At 40.2% G+C, this 22,105-nt stretch overlaps 3 protein-coding genes across 3 annotated transcripts in view; 1 reads left to right on the forward strand and 2 right to left on the reverse strand.

Annotated features, from left to right (window-relative positions):
• Window positions 1-11,255, forward strand: part of LOC145451521 (homogentisate 1,2-dioxygenase-like) — a 71,879-nt gene extending 60,624 nt beyond the window's left edge. The window contains exons 3-11 of the mRNA XM_080329733.1: window positions 1,674-1,794; window positions 3,001-3,209; window positions 4,206-4,332; window positions 5,347-5,483; window positions 6,055-6,321; window positions 7,361-7,487; window positions 9,117-9,295; window positions 10,228-10,368; window positions 11,053-11,255. Of these exons, the coding sequence (XP_080185859.1) occupies window positions 1,674-1,794; window positions 3,001-3,209; window positions 4,206-4,332; window positions 5,347-5,483; window positions 6,055-6,321; window positions 7,361-7,487; window positions 9,117-9,295; window positions 10,228-10,368; window positions 11,053-11,064 (1,320 nt within the window). The 3' untranslated portion in view covers window positions 11,065-11,255. The remainder of the gene's footprint in view (window positions 1-1,673; window positions 1,795-3,000; window positions 3,210-4,205; window positions 4,333-5,346; window positions 5,484-6,054; window positions 6,322-7,360; window positions 7,488-9,116; window positions 9,296-10,227; window positions 10,369-11,052) is intronic.
• Window positions 1-22,105, reverse strand: part of LOC145451535 (uncharacterized) — an 84,119-nt gene that overhangs the window by 26,587 nt on the left and 35,427 nt on the right. The window lies entirely within an intron of this gene.
• Window positions 14,586-19,729, reverse strand: LOC145451533 (uncharacterized). The gene is made up of 4 exons (XM_080329747.1): window positions 19,603-19,729; window positions 19,390-19,502; window positions 17,479-17,650; window positions 14,586-14,909 (listed from the first exon to the last, which is right to left on the reverse strand). The coding sequence occupies exons 1-4, from the start codon at window positions 19,630-19,632 to the stop codon at window positions 14,757-14,759; spliced, it is 468 nt and encodes a 155-aa protein (XP_080185873.1). The 5' UTR covers window positions 19,633-19,729; the 3' UTR covers window positions 14,586-14,756.

Below are 22,105 nucleotides of genomic sequence, written 5' to 3' on the forward strand. Positions count from 1 at the left end.
AATTGTAGTTTCCATGTTTGTAACCAAGTCACAAGGTTCATAGTCGCAAGTCAATCATAGGCCTACTATTTATGATCGTATGAACTTTGTAAACATGCCTGTGTCATGTATGTAATGAGTTTGATTTCTCAATCTAAGGGTTGTAATGACTCGATAGTTTGTCTTAGAAATGGAAAATGACTCCACTCGACTCAATTTGTGTATAGAGAGAGAGAGAGAGTCTTTATTTTCATCCAACCAAAATACATATCAAACGGCAGTGATGGTGGTACAGAAAATATGCATGCACAGTATTAGGTATTAGATAGGAATGATCGATAAGACCGTGAAGGTCATCTAGTCTGATCACACCAGCATCAAACAGGTACACTTGACTCTGAACAGTCTGGCTGTAAAAATGTTTAGTTAAAAAAGGAAAATAGAATAAAAATCAAACGATGGTAGCAAATGATCAATGAAGCAATGTCTGGGCGAGGTAGGGCAACAGTGTTAGTAGTATAACGACAGGAGGTGATCAAGTAGGTCTTTTTTGAATCTATTATAAGGCAATTCACGGATATGTGGTGGTAACGCAATCCAGATGATAGGTCCCGAGTAGTCGATAGATCTCTTAGTTAGGTTGCTATTGGGTGGGGGTAAGTAGATGTTTCCCTTTGACGAGGATCTCGTGTAATGGGAATGGACATTTTTGGCAGGTATGAAAAAGTCATCAAACACAGGAGGCAGACTATTGGAAAAATATTTGTGAACAAGTTTTGATACTTCGAAGCGATATAGGTCATCAACTCGCAAAATTCGATGCTTACGGTAGTAAAGCGATAAATTGGTACGTAAAGGTACAGATGAGATCAGCCGTATCGCACGGTTTTGCAGGGTTTGAATTCTGTACAAAAATGTTGTGCATGCATTCCCCATACTACGATTCCATATTGCAGATGAGAGTGGAAAAGAGAGAAGTAGATGGTTCGTAGTACTGATCTGGAAACGAAAGATTGCAGACGGGTCAATATTCCCACGCACCGAGCTGGTTTTGATATTGTGCATTCAATATGCTGTTTCCATGACAATTTGGAATCAATGGTGACGCCGAGATATTTTGCTGAGTCACATATGGAGATTTGTTTATGATTGATGTTCATAGTGTAATTATGATTGGCATTATTTAAAACGAGCATCTCGGTTTTATCTGCATTCAAACTTAGTTTGTTTGCTTGCAGCCATCTCGACACTTTTGGGAGTTCCCTATTTACAGATGCATGCATGTATTGACTCGACTTGTACTTGAGTCATTTTGCATGAATCGGACCAAGCCATACGACTCGACAAATTCTATATGAGTCCCTTATATCAAGACCGAAATTGAAAAATATGCCCGGAAACTGTCTTTTATCTGTTTGAAAAAACATGTTTAGAGTGAGACTCGAGTCTTAACACTATGACTCGGACTCGACCCGTTGCTCGCTGACTTGGACTCGGACTTGACTTGCTGGTGAATTGAAAAGGACTCGACTTGACTGGAGACGGAGTCAAAACGATAAAAGTCAAATTGACTTGTGACTTGGTTGCAACCCTGTGCAATCTGACGTATTAAGGATTTTCGGTATAATATCTGTATTTGGCAATAATTTTAGTCTCTGTTTGGTTTCTCGATCTTATGTTTTGATAATTTTCAGTATATGTCAGGATTTGGCAATGAATTTGTATCTGAAGACCCCAGATGCCTGGGTGCTGTTCCCAAGAACCAAAACAGTCCGCAGACATGTCCATACGGATTATATGCTGAGCAACTTTCAGGTAACACTCAATGGATGCAATTCAATGAACCGTTATCCTTTCCCAACTTCATATACAGTGTCTTATGGGTAGGGCTGAGCACAATGATTAAGGACTTGAATCTGAATTGCGTATCAATTGAGAGATGGCTTTTGAGTTCTGAATTTATACGCTGCTTCCAACTTACCAACAAGAATAATAGTTTTGATGCTATTTTACACTGCGGGAGGCTGTAAACCTCGAATGGTCGCATCGCAGCACACAAAACATAGTACAAAGCTATGCGACGTTAGTGGAAATGACGTATCTGTGAAGTCGTGATCAATCCAGTGTTGGTATCAAGTCACTGCCTTCGAGTCACGAGTCATTTCGAGTCATTGCACATTTTGACTCGATTCAAGTCAAGTCAATCGATTTTCGAAGGTGACTCGAGTCAAGTCAAGTTGCCTTTTCGAAGTATGAGGCATGGTTACGTCATTGCATTTTGCTAGCTGTCTGAAATACTGATTGAGTTGTCATTGATTTTGAACCAATGAACGAATATAGAGTTAAATATACATGCAAGAAGGCGCTGTATCGCTCACATATACGTAGAACTGCTAAACTACGTAAGTAATTGCATAGCCTCAGTTTACCAGCCAAAATAGAGAATGGAGATACGAATTGATAAGATGCAATACATTACCCATTTACAAATTGATATGATACAATTCGAGCCTGCGCCAATGGTTGAGGTCTATACAAACTATATTTGAATTCAATTTCAAGAAAACCAGAGGTTCGGTTAAGGTAAGAACAGAGGACAGAAATATACATTTTGCTATTAAATTACATTACTTGACTAGTTTACGACAACGTCAGCTGTAAGCTTCGATCACTTCGTTTGCGGTCAATATATTTGCGAGAGAACGATGGGCTACACCGGCGTTTCGCGAACAACCCAAACATATGCAAGATACAGTGATTTTTATCAACACCGATTACTTGATGACTTGAAATTGACTCGGAAATTTTGCTCCGAGTCACTACTCAATCCACATTTTTGACACGCCGAGTCAAGTCAAGTAATTTTAGCAAAGTGACTGAAGTCAAGTCATACGGACACTGCCTAGAACACTAGACTCGATGCCTAATACTCGATTTAGAGTTGAATCACTCCATGTATTCGATTTTGCCCAGGACCACCCACCCACCCCATCCCACCAATCTCAATTTTCAATTATTCAGGATCCGCCTTCACTTGTCCACGCACAAGCAATAAAAGAAGCTGGCTCTACAGAATCCTGCCTTCCGCAAAACATGAACCTTTCAAACCGTACCATCACTCTTTCCTTACGCACGATTGGGACTCAGTGCCCCCGAATCCCAACCAGATGAGATGGGCTCCGTTCCACATCCCTAGCGTGCAGGAAATTGGAAAGGTTGATTTTGTCGAAGTGAGTTGAGACTTTTTCGACCTCTGCTGACTGCCAGATCTCGACATCTTCAAAATTTTCGTCTTTCCAAATCAGTTTAAAATTAGACTTATAGCTATACATTTTATCCAAGTTGTGTTGGAATTAAAATTACTGAATTTGCAATAAATTGAAGTTTGCTGAGCATAATCGGAGATGGTCAGCACCAGCACCAAATCTTGTGATTATTTGAAGTTTTTGAGGAATTGTTGTAAGTTTGTATATCCAGGTTTTTAGAATAAATTATCAATAATTTATAATTATTCAGCCTTCAATATGCCTTGCGTTCACATTACCATCTATAAGCCTGTGCAAACAAGTGTAGTTGTACTGCCCCAGATCAGTAGTTCTTACACTCTGCGAGACTAACCCTTGCATTAAACATTTTGACACAGCGTCAATTTAAAAAACATCAAAAAGAGTAAGTGGGTGAAAGATTTTGCTGACCAGAAAGTATCGCCTAAGTTCAAAGCGGCAGCTAGCAGCCTTACACAGTCGCCAGTTATTTACAACTCAGATATGTCTACCAGTATCACTCAAAATGAAGCATAACAGCATAGGTGTAGCCTATATCAATGGTACTGCACATTGTGCGCAATGAGGATGTTTAAAATCAAATTGAAATTAGGAATATTGCCATTTTTCAACAATTCTAAATTTCAACACAAGTCACACTCATTCTTAGTTCCTGAATGCCTCCTTGCCTAGCAGGGTTGTAATGACTCGACTCTAGTCACGTATTTTTGGTGACTCGAGTCATTTTCGATTCGGTTGTTGATTAAGAATGACTCGACTTGACTCGAGTCAAAACCATAAAAGTGATATTGACTTGTGACTCGGAAACTTGTCGCAGTCGTAGCACTTCATCAGACCCTGGAATTAATTGGTCTCGCTGTATATCATTTCGAATATTGCATACCACGATTTCGATGCATCAGCCGATGTGCTGTATTTTCACGAGCACTGCAATCATTCCAGGGCCTCCATACACTATGTGGCGCTGGTGATCCCAAAGTGAGGACAGGACTGGCTGTTCACGTTTATACTTGCAACTCTGGCATGGGAGACAAAGCGTTTTACAGTTCAGACGGAAACCTGCTACTCGGTGAGAGTAGTTTCTTGCTGACAAGTTCATAATATACCCCCTGTCTGAGATTTGGTACTGGTAATCGTGAGAAGTCTTGTAGATCAATCATACAAATACTGAAACTGTGGTGCATTACCATTATTGGCCTACTCTAATACAAGTAGAAAGCTGGAATGTTTACCTGTATTTCATAATTTTGACTTTGCAGTGTGCATTTTAATTCAAATTAAAGGTTTTTTTTATTATTAAAGAATATTCAATTAAATAATATATTAATATTGAAATATGCCGGGATATTTTCGGCTGATACTAGTCAGGGAATTGAGAATTGAAAGGAACATTGTGTTACGGTTGATGTACAATATTCTTTTCAATTCTCTACTATTTGAAGAGCTTCTTGGAGGTACAGAACATCAATATACAATTAAATAGTAGGCCTATATTCATATTGAAATGAACCAGAATATTTTCAGGTGACATTCCTCAGTGGTAATCATCAGCAGCTGGCAGGGAATTAGAAAGAACATTGTATATCAACCATCTTATCACCAAATTTGATGTCGCCAGCAAGAAATTACGAATAATCGTAGCAGATAGCAATGTACTATTTTTAGATGGTACACGAACTCCTGTTGGCACAGACTAGGATGGTTGTATTTTTGGTAAAAGTCGACTCCAAGACACAAATGAAAGTGTGAACGGACGGCGCAAAATCTGTCGTCTCGGTAATTTTTTGCACGAATAATGTTTTTTTCCAATTCTCTACTAGCCGCTAACGATTACCCCTGACGTGTGTCAACAGAAAATATTCGGGCTCATTTCAATATGAATATACTGTTCAGCTGTATCTCCACGAGTCTCTTGTAGATTAGGCCTAGTTATTTTTATGTTGCATGCATTATTTGATTTTTGACTGATTCAAGATTTTTGTATTCTATCAGAACTTTATTGTTTGGTAGGAAGAATCAGGCATCAAATTACATCATCACAGCATTCTATATGCCACACACGCCCACATATTTTTGCTTTTAGTTCCGCAACAAGGCACTCTTTACATAACAACGGAGTTTGGTAAAATGGTGGTGGAGCCAAACGAAATCTGCGTCATTCAACTTGGTATGAGGTTCAGTGTCAACGTGGACGGGATGTCTCGGGGTTACATTCTTGAGGTAAATTTTGAGTAAGTTTTGTGTGATTTCGTGACTGACACCAGAAAAAAGCGTTTGCCTACATAGTAATAATTAAAAAAGGTGGATGTTTTAAGAGTACTTCTACTGCTACGCAACATTCTTTTTAGGAATTGGAGTTGTTAAATTTTTAATATATTAAAAACAAATACCTATTTTTTCAAATTTCACTGGAAGCCCAAGATGTAATTGTCAAGTCGTAAAAAACGATGCATAACAAATTTGACTCGATTCCGACCGGTAGTAGAGAAGTTATTGATGTTCAAAGTTTTGGATTTGAAATAATAGTTGGCCTAAGGTATTTTCGGTAGGTAGTTCTATGATTAAAGAAAGTTTTTCGAATCCAAAATTTTGCACTCCAATAATTTTGCTTCTACATGTTGGAATTCGACCAATTTTGCTATTCATCGTTTTTTAGCCAACCTAACAATTTTATCTAATAGCCAATCAAGTTAAAAGCTATTTTTGAACAACCCTAGTGTCCAGATGCAGCCTTTCTAGTAGGTCTGGCTCTAATAACGAACTTGAGTATTAATGCAATATCTTTCTACAGGTATTTGGAGCATCATTCGAATTGCCCGATCTTGGTCCAATCGGTGCCAACGGGCTTGCCAACCCCCGTGATTTTCTAACGCCAACTGCTTGTTATGAAGACCGGTCTTGCGATTACACGATCGTTTCAAAGTACCAAGGAAAGTTGTTCTGTGCGAAGCAAGACCACTCTCCCTTTGACGTAGTCGGCTGGCATGGAAACTATACTCCTTACAAGTACAACCTGGACAGGTTCATGGTGATCAACGCTGTCAAGTTTGATCATGCGGTATGTAAATTCGTGAATGTATTATAGTGTTCTGGAATTTGCGATACTATTTGCAGCTAGGGATGGGCACTATGATTCAAGTAATCAATCTGGAAATTTGGTGTTATGCTCAACTTACCACAATAACCTAACTCAAGCAAGACTGCGTGGGCATTGGTCCTTGTATCAAGAATCGCATGATGAAAAATTGTCATGTAGATAACATTGTCAGAATGAAGCAACACGGTTTGCCACCAGCAGTGTACGCACAACTTCAGTGTTGCCAGTCAACAACTGCTGCTGTTGAACGTTCTTTCTCCATTTTTGGCAATCTACTTAGTAAGGACAGACACTTTCTACCCGAGAATGTAGGAAAGTATCTTTCATTGTACTACAACAAATTTTAATTATTACTGCGTTAATGCGTGATGTAACTACTGGAATTCTTCATAGGTCCAGATTTCGTTAAAACAAAGTTTTTTCATGTAAAAAATTGTCAGTTTTCTCGTCAAAATAGTTTTTTTTTAGACCAAGCCACTTTGTAAGGACAGACAGTTCCAACCAGAAATAACGATAAGTAGTACAATTCGAACAGTATGTGCGAAAACAGCTAATTTACATACATATGGTCAAAATTAGTTCAAAATTAAAGTTTTAAGGTCAAAAAACGTCAAAATTTTGATTTTTTAGGTCAAAATTTCCCGTTTTTTATTTTTTTAAATCACCCTACTCGTGACTAAAAAGATCATAACATCAAGTTCATCTGTATTTAGGATGTCCTGTGCCTATTATAACTTACCTAATGACTGCACATTGTCTGGTAGACAAGTCACAGACCCACTCGCGCCGTCATTGCCAAAGGATAATCCGGTTTTGTAGTTTCATGGCGATGTATTTCAACATTGCGAACCCCAAAAAGTGTATTTGGTCCCCAGTTTGAGAACCCCTGCTCTCTTCGTAATCAAATCATTCAGGTACTTGATCCCTATTTTCAGCCTCAATCTTGTGAAAAATGGTTTAGTGCCTAGTGATATGTATGTTTGAAAAAATTCTATTCTAGGACCCATCGATATTCACGGTTCTTACGGCGCAATCGACAAGGCCGGGTGTCGCCATCGCTGACTTTGTCATATTTCCTCCGAGATGGTCGGTTCAAGAACACACGTTCAGACCACCGTACTATCACAGTGAGATTTTTCTCTTCCTTTCTACACTGGCACAATTTATCAAATTATGAGTTGCGAAATAATTCAACCGAATTAATCTAACGTATTAGACTACAGTAAATTATGTCGTCCTCACAAAAGTATGTGAAGAGACGAGTTTAACACGGTAAGCCTCTTACTGAAAGGTATTTAAAGTAGGGGTCGACCGATATTGATTTTTGCATGCCGATATCGATTATCGACGCACTCACAAGGCCGATAACTGATAGACCGATGTGAATATGGAAGGAGCAAAGAACGATTTCGCCAAAAATATTATGTATTAGGCAAGATGGCACTTGTTCATGCCACAGAAAGCAAAGTAACAAACGAGAAAACTGAAATTGAAAAGAATTATTGCTTAATTGTGCACATTCATTGAAATTTGGGATAACCCAAAAAGAAAAACGTGATACAGAATTGCTGATCAGTCCAGTAGAGGTAGATTGTAATGCAGGAAGCACAGTTTCTCTGCGTGCTCAGCCAGTCAAACTCATTCTGCAAGGGTAAATCTGTCACGTATCGCCCTTTGCGTTGTCGATTTTTTCAGAATGAGAACATGGAGCATTGAATTTCTAATATTTTTGAATTTTTTTTTTATATAGGATATCGTCCTTCCATAGGCCGATATCGATAATGGGGAAGCTCCAAATACCGGCTGCGATAATCGGTCGACCTGTAATTTAAAGTTGATATACTGGTTATGACGCTGTTAGCATTGTGCGTTCTGAAGTTGACTGAACGCGCGGAATCAGCATATATCTCAGAGCCAATCGCTGCTCCCATATTCAAATTTGCATCCTTTCTTAAGAATCGGCACAACCTACATGTTCCTAATTTTGACGAATTGATTGAGGATGGCTAGCTTATGAAATCTCGTTAATGTTTCTGACGCCAGTGCGTTCATCAAATCAATGCTTAAATTGTCTGTGTATTGTCTCCATGTCTTCGATTACTATACAGCAGGGGTGGGCAGATCTGCTTCAAGCGCGCACATCAAAAATCTTAGCTTTGAAAAAGCCACAAAACAAAAATCCAAAAATACGAAATACGAAATGTTGGTTTTCGAATGAAGTTTATTATTGTCTGGCGATACGGTGCGTCTCCTGGGCTGCAAGGTGTTTCAAATCAGGCTTGCAAATTTATAACCCTGCAGTGACACCTTCTAAATTTTACAAGTCTTGCATAAACCATAAGGAAAGAAAACAACGCGAAAACAATACGTACGGTATATTGTTAATACTCGATAAAATGCATCAATTTATAATCGGATTATACCTCTGTAGCAAAATGGCGAAACGCGTGTGCAATCATTAAAGAGCCGCAGTTTGCCCACCTCTGCTATATGGTTACTACATAATCAAATAAAAGCTTGCATCGTGGCTTATAATACTATAATGCGGCCTGCGAGCTGAAACGTTTGCCCACCCCTGTTCTAAAACCATATCCTCTCGAGTAATTTTAGACTGCTTTAGATGTAAAAACTGTTGTGGATGCGGAAGTAGGCTGAAAGCATTTCTACGGGAGTCAAAATCTGCTCGAGTGCTCGCAAACAGTACAACTACTTCGTGAACGACAAGCTCCGGCACTTACCTTGAAAACTTGTTGTAGGAAACTGCATGAGCGAGTTTATGGGCATCATCAAGGGCGATTACGAGGCGAAAAAAGGCAGCTTGCCGGGCGGCGGCACGCTGCACAGCATGATGACGCCTCACGGGCCGGACGCTGCGTGTTTCGAAGCCGCGTCTCGCGAGGAGATGGTGCCCAAAGTGGTAGCCGCGGGAACTCAGGTGAGCGAAATATCCAACCGGTATCGGCAGACTTGTTGGATCTACTAGAATATAGTTAGTTGACAGTCAACTAACTACCGTTGTTTTTGAGTAGTTCTAGTTCTAGTTGCGGATTTTGAAAAGCGAGTAGTTTGAGTTTTCGAATCAGGACACAAAAGTTCAACATTTGTGACTAGAGGACACACGAAATTTTAAATTTTTTAAAAATCATAACTAGGGCAAGTTTTTGTTGCACTAAAATCGCGAGAAAGTTGCATTTAATTTTAACAACAGTTGCAGTAAAAAATTGCATTTATAATTTTTGTTGAATTATTAGGGTATGAGATACTGGAAAGGTTCCGTTGTTTAACCTAGTTCCTGCAGAGCTGTCAAATTTGTTACTTTGCCATTTTTTTCCCCGGCACACAGCAAGAAAATTACGCAATGCAATAATTATTTTACCCGCAAAAGCCAAACCGCATAGCGATAACCCCTCCCCCTAAAACAAGTCAAATAACTCCCCACAAACCCCCCAGGTCTGCAAACGTCACCTAAGGCATTACAGAAAAACTCTCGGTGACTTTAACAAAATCAAAAGCGTTAAAAAGACGACCCAGTGAAAATGTAATTTTCGGCGGTCTCGAATGAGCGCTCGTGAAATGGGAAACTATCTTAAATTTAAACGACAGAATTAATAAAGCGATCTATTTACATATTGCTCGGGCACTGTCGGGCTTGGCAGGGGTAGGTGAACTTCTTGCTTGCAAGCCATTGTGTCATTGATAACAGTGAGATGCAGCTAACACATCATATAGCAACTTAAAGAGAATAGAACCATACCAGAAATAGTTAATAGCATGATTTTGCCCTAGTCATACATAACTTATGAACTTGCCCTAGTCATAACCCTAATGCGTATGTGTCCTGCTCATAAATTTGATTCTTCCGCACAGGCATTCATGTTTGAGTCGTCCATGAGCATGGCTATCACGAATTGGGGCAATGAGACTTGCCGGGTGGTGGATGATGAATACTTCCAATGTTGGGCTCCGATTCAAAAGCATTTCGATCCCCAGTGGGACCCCTCAGAGCAGGTAAAATCGGCTGCAACAGTGTGTTAACAATAACCAAGTCGTAAGGTTCCGAGTCACAAGTCAATTTTACGTCGATAGTTTAGACTCGAGTCAAGTCGAGTCATTTCCAATTGATGGTCGAGTCAAGTCCGAGTCATAGTGTTGAGACTCGAGTCCGAGTCGTAGAGTTCACCATTCATTTTCGAGTTCAAGTCATGTTCAACTCCCTCGGTGAAACTCTTGGGTCATATCGCAGGCCTCTTATTCATAATATAGCATACACATTTTTCTCAGTTTAAACATTTTCATTCAAACAGGTAAATGAGGGTTTCTGGCCCTATTTGTTAAGTATCGGTCCTAATACACTAGAATGGAATCAAGTCATATAGAACAGTGGTTCTCTGGTTCTCCGCGGACCCATGCCGGTGGTGAATTGAAAATGATTCGACTTGACTCAAGTCAAAATATTAATTGAGTGAGATTGACTTGTGACTCGGGACCTTGTGACTTGGTCACAGCCCTGATGTTTACGGTGTCTCACTCTTCAAGTACTAATCAATGTCGGTCGTCAAACAAATGACTCGAAAGATATGACCGGACCGAGATATGCGGTAGTAAATTGATGGCAATGAATAAGATAGATTTATAGTATGGCATACTGTGCTTTTCTTTACTCGTATTCTATCATAAATCCTTATTTTCCAGTTTGAAGAATGAAGCACAACGGATTTTAACCGCGTTGCGGAGATGATACTTTTCTGTCCTTTTTAATGAAATCAATTTCAATCTGTACAAATCGTGGTTCCTATTTCGATATGAATTTTAACAGTATGCACCTACTCATGCGGAGCTCTTGCCGAACGATGAAATTACGAAAATAAAGACACGTTATCGAAACTGTTAACGGATCTAGTCGCTTACATTATTCGGGTTGGTAAAGGCAGGGCCTAAATAGCACTTTCCCGGCACAGAATCGTGTAAATTTTACGAACTTAATGAATGATTTGGGTCAAGAACATTGGTAGTTGATTTGTGATCCTCTCAAGGTGTTTTATAACACCTCTTTAAAGTTGTAATTGCTGCCCCACTCACACAGGTATTACTGGAGTGACTGTCCCTGTCTTATCATGGGATGCTTTAGTTCGAGCAACACGTATCGTATAACCCTTCATGAGATCTGAGATCACTTTTATTGAGTCCGGTGTTGTGGGGCAGCACATAAATCTGTGGGGAGAGTCGCCGGAGCCCTGCAGACACGATCTTGCACACCGTAGAACCATCGAATGTAAACATGGAATGGCAACGACTAATTTTTCTGTTTCGTTCCGCTTCGCTGAGGCTGGTTTCAGAATTGTTTTGAGGCAGCGACTTGGATTTCAGACAATCCAAAATTATCTTCCAGAGCGCAGAATTTATTGAATCTGGTCTTCATCGAAAGCTGATGTCACACGGATTAAGAAAATATAAATTAAAATATGGTCAGCACTGGAAACTCCCTGAATTCGCCCTCAAAGTCTGAAATATCGGTATTGTCCGAACAATCGGAGAGCCGCAATGGGTCCTAAAGAAATAGAATACACTAGGCCCGATTTTGACATAAATGTACGACATATTTCCTTCATAACATCGGCTGACAACTATATAAAGTTCGATCTCTGCGTGACTGCTGGAGCGCGAAACCCCTGTGGAAATTTCAATAAATTGCAGCTCCATTACGTTGGCGTTCTGAAGAAAACGCCTGCGACCAATTTTTTTCTCGTTGTGCCCTTCAATTTGAGACCCCATCATTTTAGAGTGCAGTGCCCTTTTAACATTCGATAGTGGAACGTTCAACGTGTCCAATAGCCTACAATGGTATACAGTGAGTCCGTGGTGTACGGATAGCGGCATACAATATTCTCAACTGGTAGTATATAGCTGAGATGAACGTCCGAGTGTGTTCTTGACTATATCGGTATCGGCCTTTCGAGGTCCAAATATCGGTTATTTTCGTCACGTTACTACATTGTAATAGGGAGTCAAGAGAAACATAATCTGCGACTGCTAGATTGGGAATATTGATCTATTTCTTATAGCTTACAGTTGTGCAGATGCAGTCGTTCTAGTTTATTTATGTACGACCCAGCATAGTAATATTTTAACCTTTCCCGCGCTGGAATAAGTCAAGCATTGAGTCGTTTTTCTATCAATCAAATTCACTGAACATTCTAAATTCTCGGCCCACAATCGATCCGTTCGTTGTTTCCACCCCCTTCTATCACAAAATCTTCCGCAGGGGGGCGGTTTCGGATCAAAAATCTGGTATCGGTCGGGATCTAGTCACAATGTATCTGCAGATTGCTTCCTTCCTGTCAAACACGAAGTGTGATGTTTCAAACAAAAAGTCAGTACGAGGTTCTCGATTTTGTGTTGAATTACCTTTTCTAATGAGAGCGGCACACAGCGAGTGATATAGTACGTTCAGAGTCAAGGAATTAACGATGTTGATATTTTCGAAACTCCATTTCATTCCACTAAAAAGATTGATAAAAAAAAACGTTGGTCTTGGACCCCATATGATGATAAACCAACGCGAAGCGCGAAAAAATTTAAACAATTCATAATTGAATCGGTCAATATGATCGGGAATTGCATATTATGTTGCTATCAATTTTTTATCCTCAATGCTCACGTAATCAAATTTCCAGGTAGAGCTTGATGATGAATTGTCTTGGAAACTGTAAGGCCCGTAAATAATAATTAAACATATATTCGGCCGGTATAATAACTTCATAACATGATGTGATTTTGTGACCCCCTGTCTGCTGTCAAAAGATATTGAAATCGCTCAGACGTACTAAACCAAAAGACGCAAACGATTTCAAATTGGTGTTTCTTCACTGGCAATTAAATTTTCCTTGCGGGTAAGCATTTGTCTTGTGCGGTTCAGATTGTCGGGACAGGAACATTTAGGCGCCTAGAGACAATCAAACATGTAGGCCTATGTATATATCTCGAAGTTTTCGGTCAGCATAAGAGAAGTCGTTTTCGGTCTGGGTATTCTCGCCGCCGATCGTTCTGTCACACTTTTTAGAGTCGCATCTTACACGGCCTAAAACACTATGTCTTGGTGCGTCGTGGCGCGGCAATGGCCGAAATGTCCATTTGTATAAATCATGCGTATTTTTCTTTTAGGAGGAAAATAGCCAATAACCCATAGATATTTGTCTACATTACATCGCGCATAGCGGGAATTTTTTTTTTTTTTAATTTGCCTAAATTTCGAAAAATAATTATACTAATTTACGAAATAATTTCGGGCCTCCTTCGAGCTCGGGCCCGCCGCCAATTGGGGGGGGGGGGGTCTGGCAGTTACGATCCTGCCTATGTAGCATCTTAGGCTTGCATTCGACATTATTAGTAATAGGCTGTCTAATACAGTGCTTCCCAACCGGTGGGCCGCGAAGATTTTCTGAATGTTAAAGTTTCCTATTGAATATGCCAAGCACTATATGCACATTGTTTTTGAGTCACCGCTGAGCACGTTTCCGTGCTCGCAATAATTCCTGAACCAGATTTTTGGGACAGCCATATTCATTAGAGCGCGAAATTGGACAGTAAATGTTATTGTTGATGCCTTGCTCCAAAGGCTTTGCGACCGTTGATCGGGGATCATGCAACAATCCAGTCCGAATTGGTGTTACAATGGCCGCGACGCAAGCTCCTCAGAACCTCATAGTTTTCAACGTAAAATATACGCGCGTTCTCGTTTGTAGTCTTGCGTTACGTGTATTGATTCTTGCCTGCCTTATGTGTAGCGAGAAAGCGTGGTGTTCCAAAGCTGCAACACCAATAGGTGGCGGGTTTAAGTCCGACCGAGGTCGACTCAAATGTTGTAGGTTTGTCTAGGTTGCTCCTCGTCATCTGATCCGCGTAAGCGGTGTCTTAAATAAGTCTAGAAGTGGGCGCGCTACCAGTCTGCAGATACTGAATCAAATTAAACAATATCGGCATGGTGAAAATGACCTATCCCAGTCGAAAAACACCATGATTACCACAAAACAACAGCAACGACGCACTGTGAGTTGAATTACGTTTTCATTAGCTGTCATATCTCATGTTGGGCCGCACAATATAATTTAGATGAAAAGTGGGTCACGAACTGAAAAAAGGTTGGGAAGCTCTGGCTAATACACAGCGTCTATATTTCTGAATATAATCATGATCGGCATGGAGTAGCCTAGTGGCTGGTAACCCGATTCGTCAGTCGCACGTTTATTTGCGATCACAGAAAATACGAAATATAACTCCGGCGTAACCATCAATGACTGTGCTGCTGCGGGAGTAACACCCGCCGCTGAAGAGAGTGGTACTAGCAGATTGCGTCGTGGAATGTGCAAATTCATTCCTCGACATCGGAAGGAACTGGGCTATTTCATAGCTATTTCCTGCAGAGTAATGTTGCCGTGAATACACAAGCTTGCAACGTTTCCGAAACTGTTTCCTATGTGATTGGTATACTTGAATCCGGCGTGTGATCTGATCTTCACGTCAAAGCTGGCCGTCGTCATGGTTATTGTAATCTGGAAGTGGAGGCGGGGGTGTTACATTTCACGTCTTGGTAGTATCGTAAATATATAAGACGAACTTCCAATATGAATCCAATGTATTAAGTCTTCATAAGAGCAGAATTATTTTAATAAGACATGCGAGCGTAATGATCTCAATCCAGAAAGCAGCGGAGCACAGAACACAATGTATAGTATATGAATACAACAAAGCAACGCAAGACACACGCGGAAATCATGATTGGTGCACTAGTCCTACACATAATAGAATCAAACGGTACCTAATTAAATGCACGAACAATGAACATAATGGATGACACGTTGCATGGAATTGTTTGATCATACTATATAACAGGGGCGGGCAACATACGGCCCGCGAAGGGATTTTGTCCGGCCCGCGGACAGTTTTCCGTCTTACATGATAATGTGGCCCGCGGCCTTAAGTCTGCCGAGATTCCCCACTACTTGCTTACTACGTCAAATTTTAGTGACTGTATGTTATTATGCACGTGTATGCGCAGCGTGCGAGAGAGGAGCTTACGCGTCGACGAAGCGAGAAGACTTGCGTTTTCGGCATTTGCGATGTACCCAACCCTAGTGTCATTTGTGGTAATCATGGCGTTTGTCGAATGCCATGTTCATTTACACCAGACTGGTATTTCTTATTTTTGATTCCGTAACCGCCAACTTGTAGGACGGCACTCTGCTAGGCTTTTGTAAGACACCGCTTATGCCAGGGGTTGTGAAACTCAAAACGGGTCGTGGGCCACTTTTCAAATTTCGTAGAGGACGCGGGCCGCATGAACTCAATATCGAGATTAACTAGGCCCCACAGTAGAACAATAACGCTATCTCGTCATCGTCACCTACTCAACGCTAATGAATTGATATCTTGGTAAATTTTGGGTTACATTAGCTTACTTTTCATTAGCTTACTGTTTCATTAGCTTAATTAGCTTTTCATTAGCTTAATTAGTTTTTCATTAGCTTTATTAGCTTCATTAGCTTTTCATTACCTTCCATGTACAACATAAAGGCACCCTTATCGAACGCCTTGAAATCTTAATTTAGGATTGCAACGTGTGATGATTGATCAGATAGAAGCAGACATGGCGATGCCTGTATGACAATGCTATTCTCAAATCCACATTGTCTTCGTCACTATCGGCGAGAAATGGCTGTGAAGTGACATTGCTGTCGTTAAAATACATTCGTTAAATACGATATATTCCTTGTATATGTGGATAAATGGGCGAATAATGTATCGATTCAGGAATCCGTCCCGCCAAGTACTTAATTTTCCTATATCCGGCCCGCCGACTAGAGAAGTTGCCCGCCCCTGCTATATAACTATGCGCCATATATACCGGAAATGAAGTTTTGTTGCCAATTTACAAGCACGCATTCGTGAAGCGCGTCCCCGTCCATGTATGTATAGTTTTAGTACATATAGTTAGCGGATTTCTGGTTTTGCACTTAACGGAGTAATTTATCACTGATAGCCTAGCACGGCCTAAGCACGTATGGAATGAGGTTTGTGTTTTGAAGCAAAATAGCCTTCGTTAGACTTTTACAAAATACCAATCTAGATAGGTGACGGTCAACTAATTACTGTTGTTGGTACTACCAACTTGGTAAGGTTGCATTTAAAACAAATGGTTGTTTAAAAGACTTTGTTTAAAAGATGTTTTTAACAGTTTTTAAACAAAGGAATTAAAAAAAATTAATTGTATAATTATGCCATGATTTCTAAATACTTTCCGAAAAACATGGTATATGAGCCTAAGGACGATTACCACCCGATATGAGATGGTTGGAAACCTCAAAATAGTCGGTTCAAGAGCTATAGTACGTATATATTTTACCAAAGGAGCTATATTTACCCTATATTTCAAATTTTCAATGTCAATCCACTATTACATCACAATTAAGTATTCCTGACGTCATGACTTAAAAACAAACAAAAACAACAACAATAACAATAAAAACATGTTTTAAACAAGGGCATTGTATAAAACATGTTTGTTTTAAATTGATTTTTAATGCAACCCTAGTTGTTGGTATAGTTTGGAGCTCTAGTTGCATATTACAAAATAGTTGCCGAACAAGAACCACTATATCGAAAACAAGCGTCATCCTTTGGCGTGAATCGTGATACCAGTGTTCTGATGTGTTGTTGTTTTCAGTGTTCGTGGTGTTTATCAATGGCAATTAACCAATTTTCTTAATTTTTATTCTGTAACTGCCGACTTGTAGCACCGCCAACCTCTAGGCTTTTACAAGACAATAACGCAACCTCCAACACTTGGATAGGAATTCTGGGGCCTCGGTCGGACTCGAACCCGCAAACCATTGGTGTTGCAGCTGTGGATCATGCCACTATACGCTATCTCGCCAAGTTCTATTGTATGTTGTATTTGCAACTATTGTTACTCACAGTTATCGCTATCCCAACAGTCCATCAGTGGCGCAGCCGGGGGTGGCTCTAGTCCTAGTTGCGCATTTTGGTAAAGAAGTAGTTTGTACAAGTCTGGCCTTCGTCATAGGCTGTGACGAAATACATTACATACTCGCAATTGGTTACCTTGAAGACTCTTGATGTCCCAAAAGATCTCGCGACGTCCCGCGTTTCATGCTGAATCCAATCGCGATCTCCTTGGCCATCTCTACACGAAAGATATGCTTTGTGCTCCGCCATTTTAACGGTGAGTCTCATACATATTTTGTTATCGTTTGTTACCAGGTCAATTTCAAACCTGCGAAACACAGCGAATTACATGAACAATCTATATAATAGATTCAAGGAATACGCGATATATTTTTCCAAAGGAGAAATTGAAGTTTTGTATTAGTTGTATTTAAGTTTGCATTCAAAACCAATATGTTTAAAACATTGATTGTGATGTCACAGTGGATTGACATTGACAAGTGAAAATGCAGGGTAAATGCGACTCCTTCGACGAAAAAGGATCTCGACCGTTGTCATAAAGTCATAAACGGACCAAAAATATCTTCAACCAGGACTATATCGTTATGCAGCATTTTGACGGTCGGCGGTCATCATAATCATTAGAACACCCATTCCGTACCAATGATCTATCATTGTATATCTATACGTGCCATCACTGTTGAACCGACGACAAGAGGGTTCCAGCCACTCCACATCGTCTACGTCAGGGGCGGGCAACTTCTCCAGTCGGCGGGCCGGATATAGGAAAATTAAGTACTTGGCGGGCCGGATTGCTGAATCTATACAATATTCGCCCATTTATCCACATATACAAGGAATAAATGGTATTTAATGAATGTCTTTTAACGTCAGCAATGTCACTTCAAAGCCATTTCTCGCCGATAATGGCGAAGACAATGTGGATTTGAGAATAACATTGTCATACAGGCGCCGCCTTGTCTGCTTCTCTCTGATCAATCAACACACGGTTCAATCCCTAATTAAGATTTCAAGGCGTTCGATAAGCCCGGTAACTCTGATTTACCAACTGTACCAGTTCATTAGGGTTGAGTAGGTGACGAGATAGCGTCGTTGTTTAACTGTGTGGCCAAATTAATCTCGATATTGAATTCATGCGGCCCGCGTCCTCTATAGGTTATACGAAATTAGAAAAGTGGCCAGCGACCCGTTTTGAGTTGGCGACCCCTTGCATAAGCGGTGCCTTACAAAAGCCTAGAAGTGTGCCGTGCTACAAGTCGGCGATTACAGAATCAAAAATAAGAAATATCAGCCTGGTGTAAATGACCATTGTAGTTGACAAAAATCATGATTACCACAGACGACATTAGGGTTGAGTGCATCGTAAATGCCGATAATGCAAGTCTTCTCGCTTCGACGAACTTACGCGTAAGCTCCAGTCTCGCAACGCTGCGCGTGCGCATACACGTATATAATAACATACAGTCACTACAATTTGACGTAGTAAGCAAGTAGTGGGGAATCTCGGCAGACTGGGGCCGCGGGCGGTATGTTGCCCGCCCCTATGGTATACGTCGACTGTATCGGGCGCAAATCGTCCAGGCGTATACCACATGCTTTTTCGAAATATTTACTGTACAGTGTACACCATTACGGCAGAATTATACAACGTTTGAAAAAACACATTTTTTTTATAAAGGCATTTTTTAAATCACTGTTCAAAACATGTTTAAAACTAAGTTTTTTAAAACACCATTTGTTTTAAAGGCAACCCGAGTTGTATTATATATTATTTGTATATGTGTATCAACGATTGTTTCATTACCAGTTTAGTGTCGGTTTTGAACTGTTTTCGCTACCTTAAGGTATATAGTGTAGAAGTTATTGCGGTGATAACTTCCGGTCCACATGTTATTCGGCACCGCTTTGGAACTTTTATGTCTCGCGGAATAGCCAAATTCGATACTAGTTTTTACAACGAATCAAAAGTTGTCGGCATAAGATGTTTGTATAAACACTTAAACAGTTTTAGAACCCATGATATAGACCGTATAAGCATATACATACTGATTCTTGTCATCAACGGGCGTTCCTGTTATTTCAAAGACCTGGATATTTCTAGAAAGAGGAATCTTGATTGTACCGGGTATGGGTGCTTTCCTTCCGGAATTATTGTCAAACTAAAATAAATTACTTTTGTTATTATGATCTGAAGTCTTGACAAATTATTTTCGTGAATAGTCTTGTCAGATTATGGGCACCGTGGCATAGCATTCTTACCGAAGGGTACTTAATTGCCAATGACGCCATCCCTTGTCTTCCTTTGTAGCTTGTGAAATCAAGACAATTCAAGTTTACTACGGTAGTTACCTGCTAAATAAATAATCTGACAGAAAAATGAGGGTTAGCAATAGTAACAACTATAATAGCGTACATCATCGCAATTGCATCTACGTATGGAATATTAAAGAAGGTATTATACTATGTATTGTTCCACACTATACACACGACACCGTTGGTTCATCTTGTGTTTTACTTAAGCTTAACTCTTGTGTTTCGCATTCGATATAGGTAGGACTCTTGATGCTCATGCTCATTGCTCATGCTGTGCAATTGCGCATTTATGGCAGCCTAGTCCTGTCTCGTGAAAAAAATTCACAACTGCGAGCGATCCATGCGAACAGGTTTATTTATAGTTAGGCTACTCCAGGTCTACGGGGAGTATGTAGACAATTACACCAATACTGTAACAAGGAAACATTTGGATTTATCAGTTTTCGGTGTTCAGGATATACACTACCCGTGATATCCCACGCGCATAATATTCTTCGAGAAACGAATATATATGCGCATAACCGAAACATAAACAGGACTTGCGTCACCGAGGTGAAGCCCACATATTTTCTACCTCAACACTTGGTATTTAGATGTCAATAACATGTAGGACAAGTACACGCCATCGACATTCTTCGCGGCATAGCTAGTGAACGAATGCTTTACGCGGTTCATTCTTCATTTAATTAATCGACAGACTGTGTCATGGACCCGAACACCCTCGAATGATTGGATCAGATCAGGAATCATCATACGCAATATCGTCCTGGTGTAAAATAACCATCGTAGTCCAAACACCATGAATATCAAAACAACAGCAACAACAGCCCCCGAACGATGGTTTTCCGGTTTCGCCCGCCGCCCCGATGTTTATGATTTTTATCAACTATCAAATGGATAAGCAATCATATACTGACGTACTACACATCCCGGTGCGTATAAACGCAGAAATCTTTATCGAAGGTATCACGAAATCTACAAAAACCCTATGTCCGACCGAGGTCGACTACAGAATGCGTGCCTATATGTTGGTGGTTTATCTAGGCTCCTACGCGCCGTGCGATCCGCGTAGATCAAACTCAACTTGCGTCGCGGGCCGGATTCAAACCTTTTGATAGCTCGCGGGCCGCACCAGACAAATGATTTCAATATGTTACCTCCCAAACATACCTTTGTTATTAACTCGAATATGCTTTATTATCAAGGCTATAGCCTACGTAATTGTCCTGTACCCTATATTACGCATCATGTGGTTATTTTCAAGCAACGACGTTTATTGCAAACAATGTAATTGACAAAAATACGATGATTAGCCGATTTAATAGTTATAAACTACTAAAACGGTGGCTCTAATGACGATACACGTTGTCATATTTCTATGCTCCATTTGTTTTGATCGATAATGGGAACTTTTGGGTCATAATTATATATACAGCGGTGCGACAAAGGAATTTTGAACCATATTCGTCGTGTAATTAATTATTATATTCATCATGTACCATCCATTTGTACCATATGTACAATTGTGTATACAACGGATTGGCATTGCGTTTTCACCTCTGTGAATAACTATTTTCGTCGACGGTTCCAGAAAACTCTAAACTGAGTGTGAACTCTTTTGCCTTCACAGAATGTGGTTTCAATGTCACTGACTAGTTCATATAATGGTAGGGTTACCATATTTTGGAAATCTGAAAAGAGGGCACTTTTTCAAAATTTTCACACTTGCAAAACCGGAGGAAAATACTGAAAAATGGTACATTTTCCCACTTCATGGTCAAACAATGGTCAACTTTCCAGCCTAGCTCCCGAAATACCCGCCGGAGCGTTACTTCAGAGCTGATTTACTGTATCTAAGTCTATTTTGCCATATATTTAACCTAAATTCTCAAAAAAGAGGACATTTGGGCGTCCTCCGAGGACACTTTCAGAAAAGTCAACAAAGAGGACAGATCCGCTTAAATGAGGTCGTATGGTAACGTTATATATAATGGTGACGTGAGTTAAACTCAGCAATGTCCCATCAACAATTTCTGTCTTAAGGGCTAATTTACGTCGAAGTATTTTTTGCTAAAAATCTCAACTTTTGTTCGAAATCTGCTGTAAAACACAAGGATCTTTTCATATACTCATAATTGCTTCGCGAGCCGGATGAAATCGTCTGGCGGGCCGTGTGAGGCCCGCGTGCCGTATGTTTGACAACCCTTGCGTAGATGGTGTGTCTTACAAATGCCTAGATATGGGCTGTGTCACAAGTCGGTGAAAAGGAATCGCTATGAAAAATATCAGCATGGTGTAAAATGACCATTGTAGTTGAACCACCATGAATATCAAAAAAGCGTACGAAGGATAGCGATAGGATAGCGAACATGTTAGAACGGCTGTTTTCTAACTATTCGATACGAAGTGCACGTGTAAAACAGGTTGATCTGGATCTGCCTCGAAAATT

Source organism: Botryllus schlosseri, chromosome 12, assembly GCF_051294905.1.
Source record: "Botryllus schlosseri isolate E-star chromosome 12, Bs_hap1, whole genome shotgun sequence".
NCBI classification, from domain to species: Eukaryota; Metazoa; Chordata; class Ascidiacea; order Stolidobranchia; family Styelidae; genus Botryllus; species Botryllus schlosseri.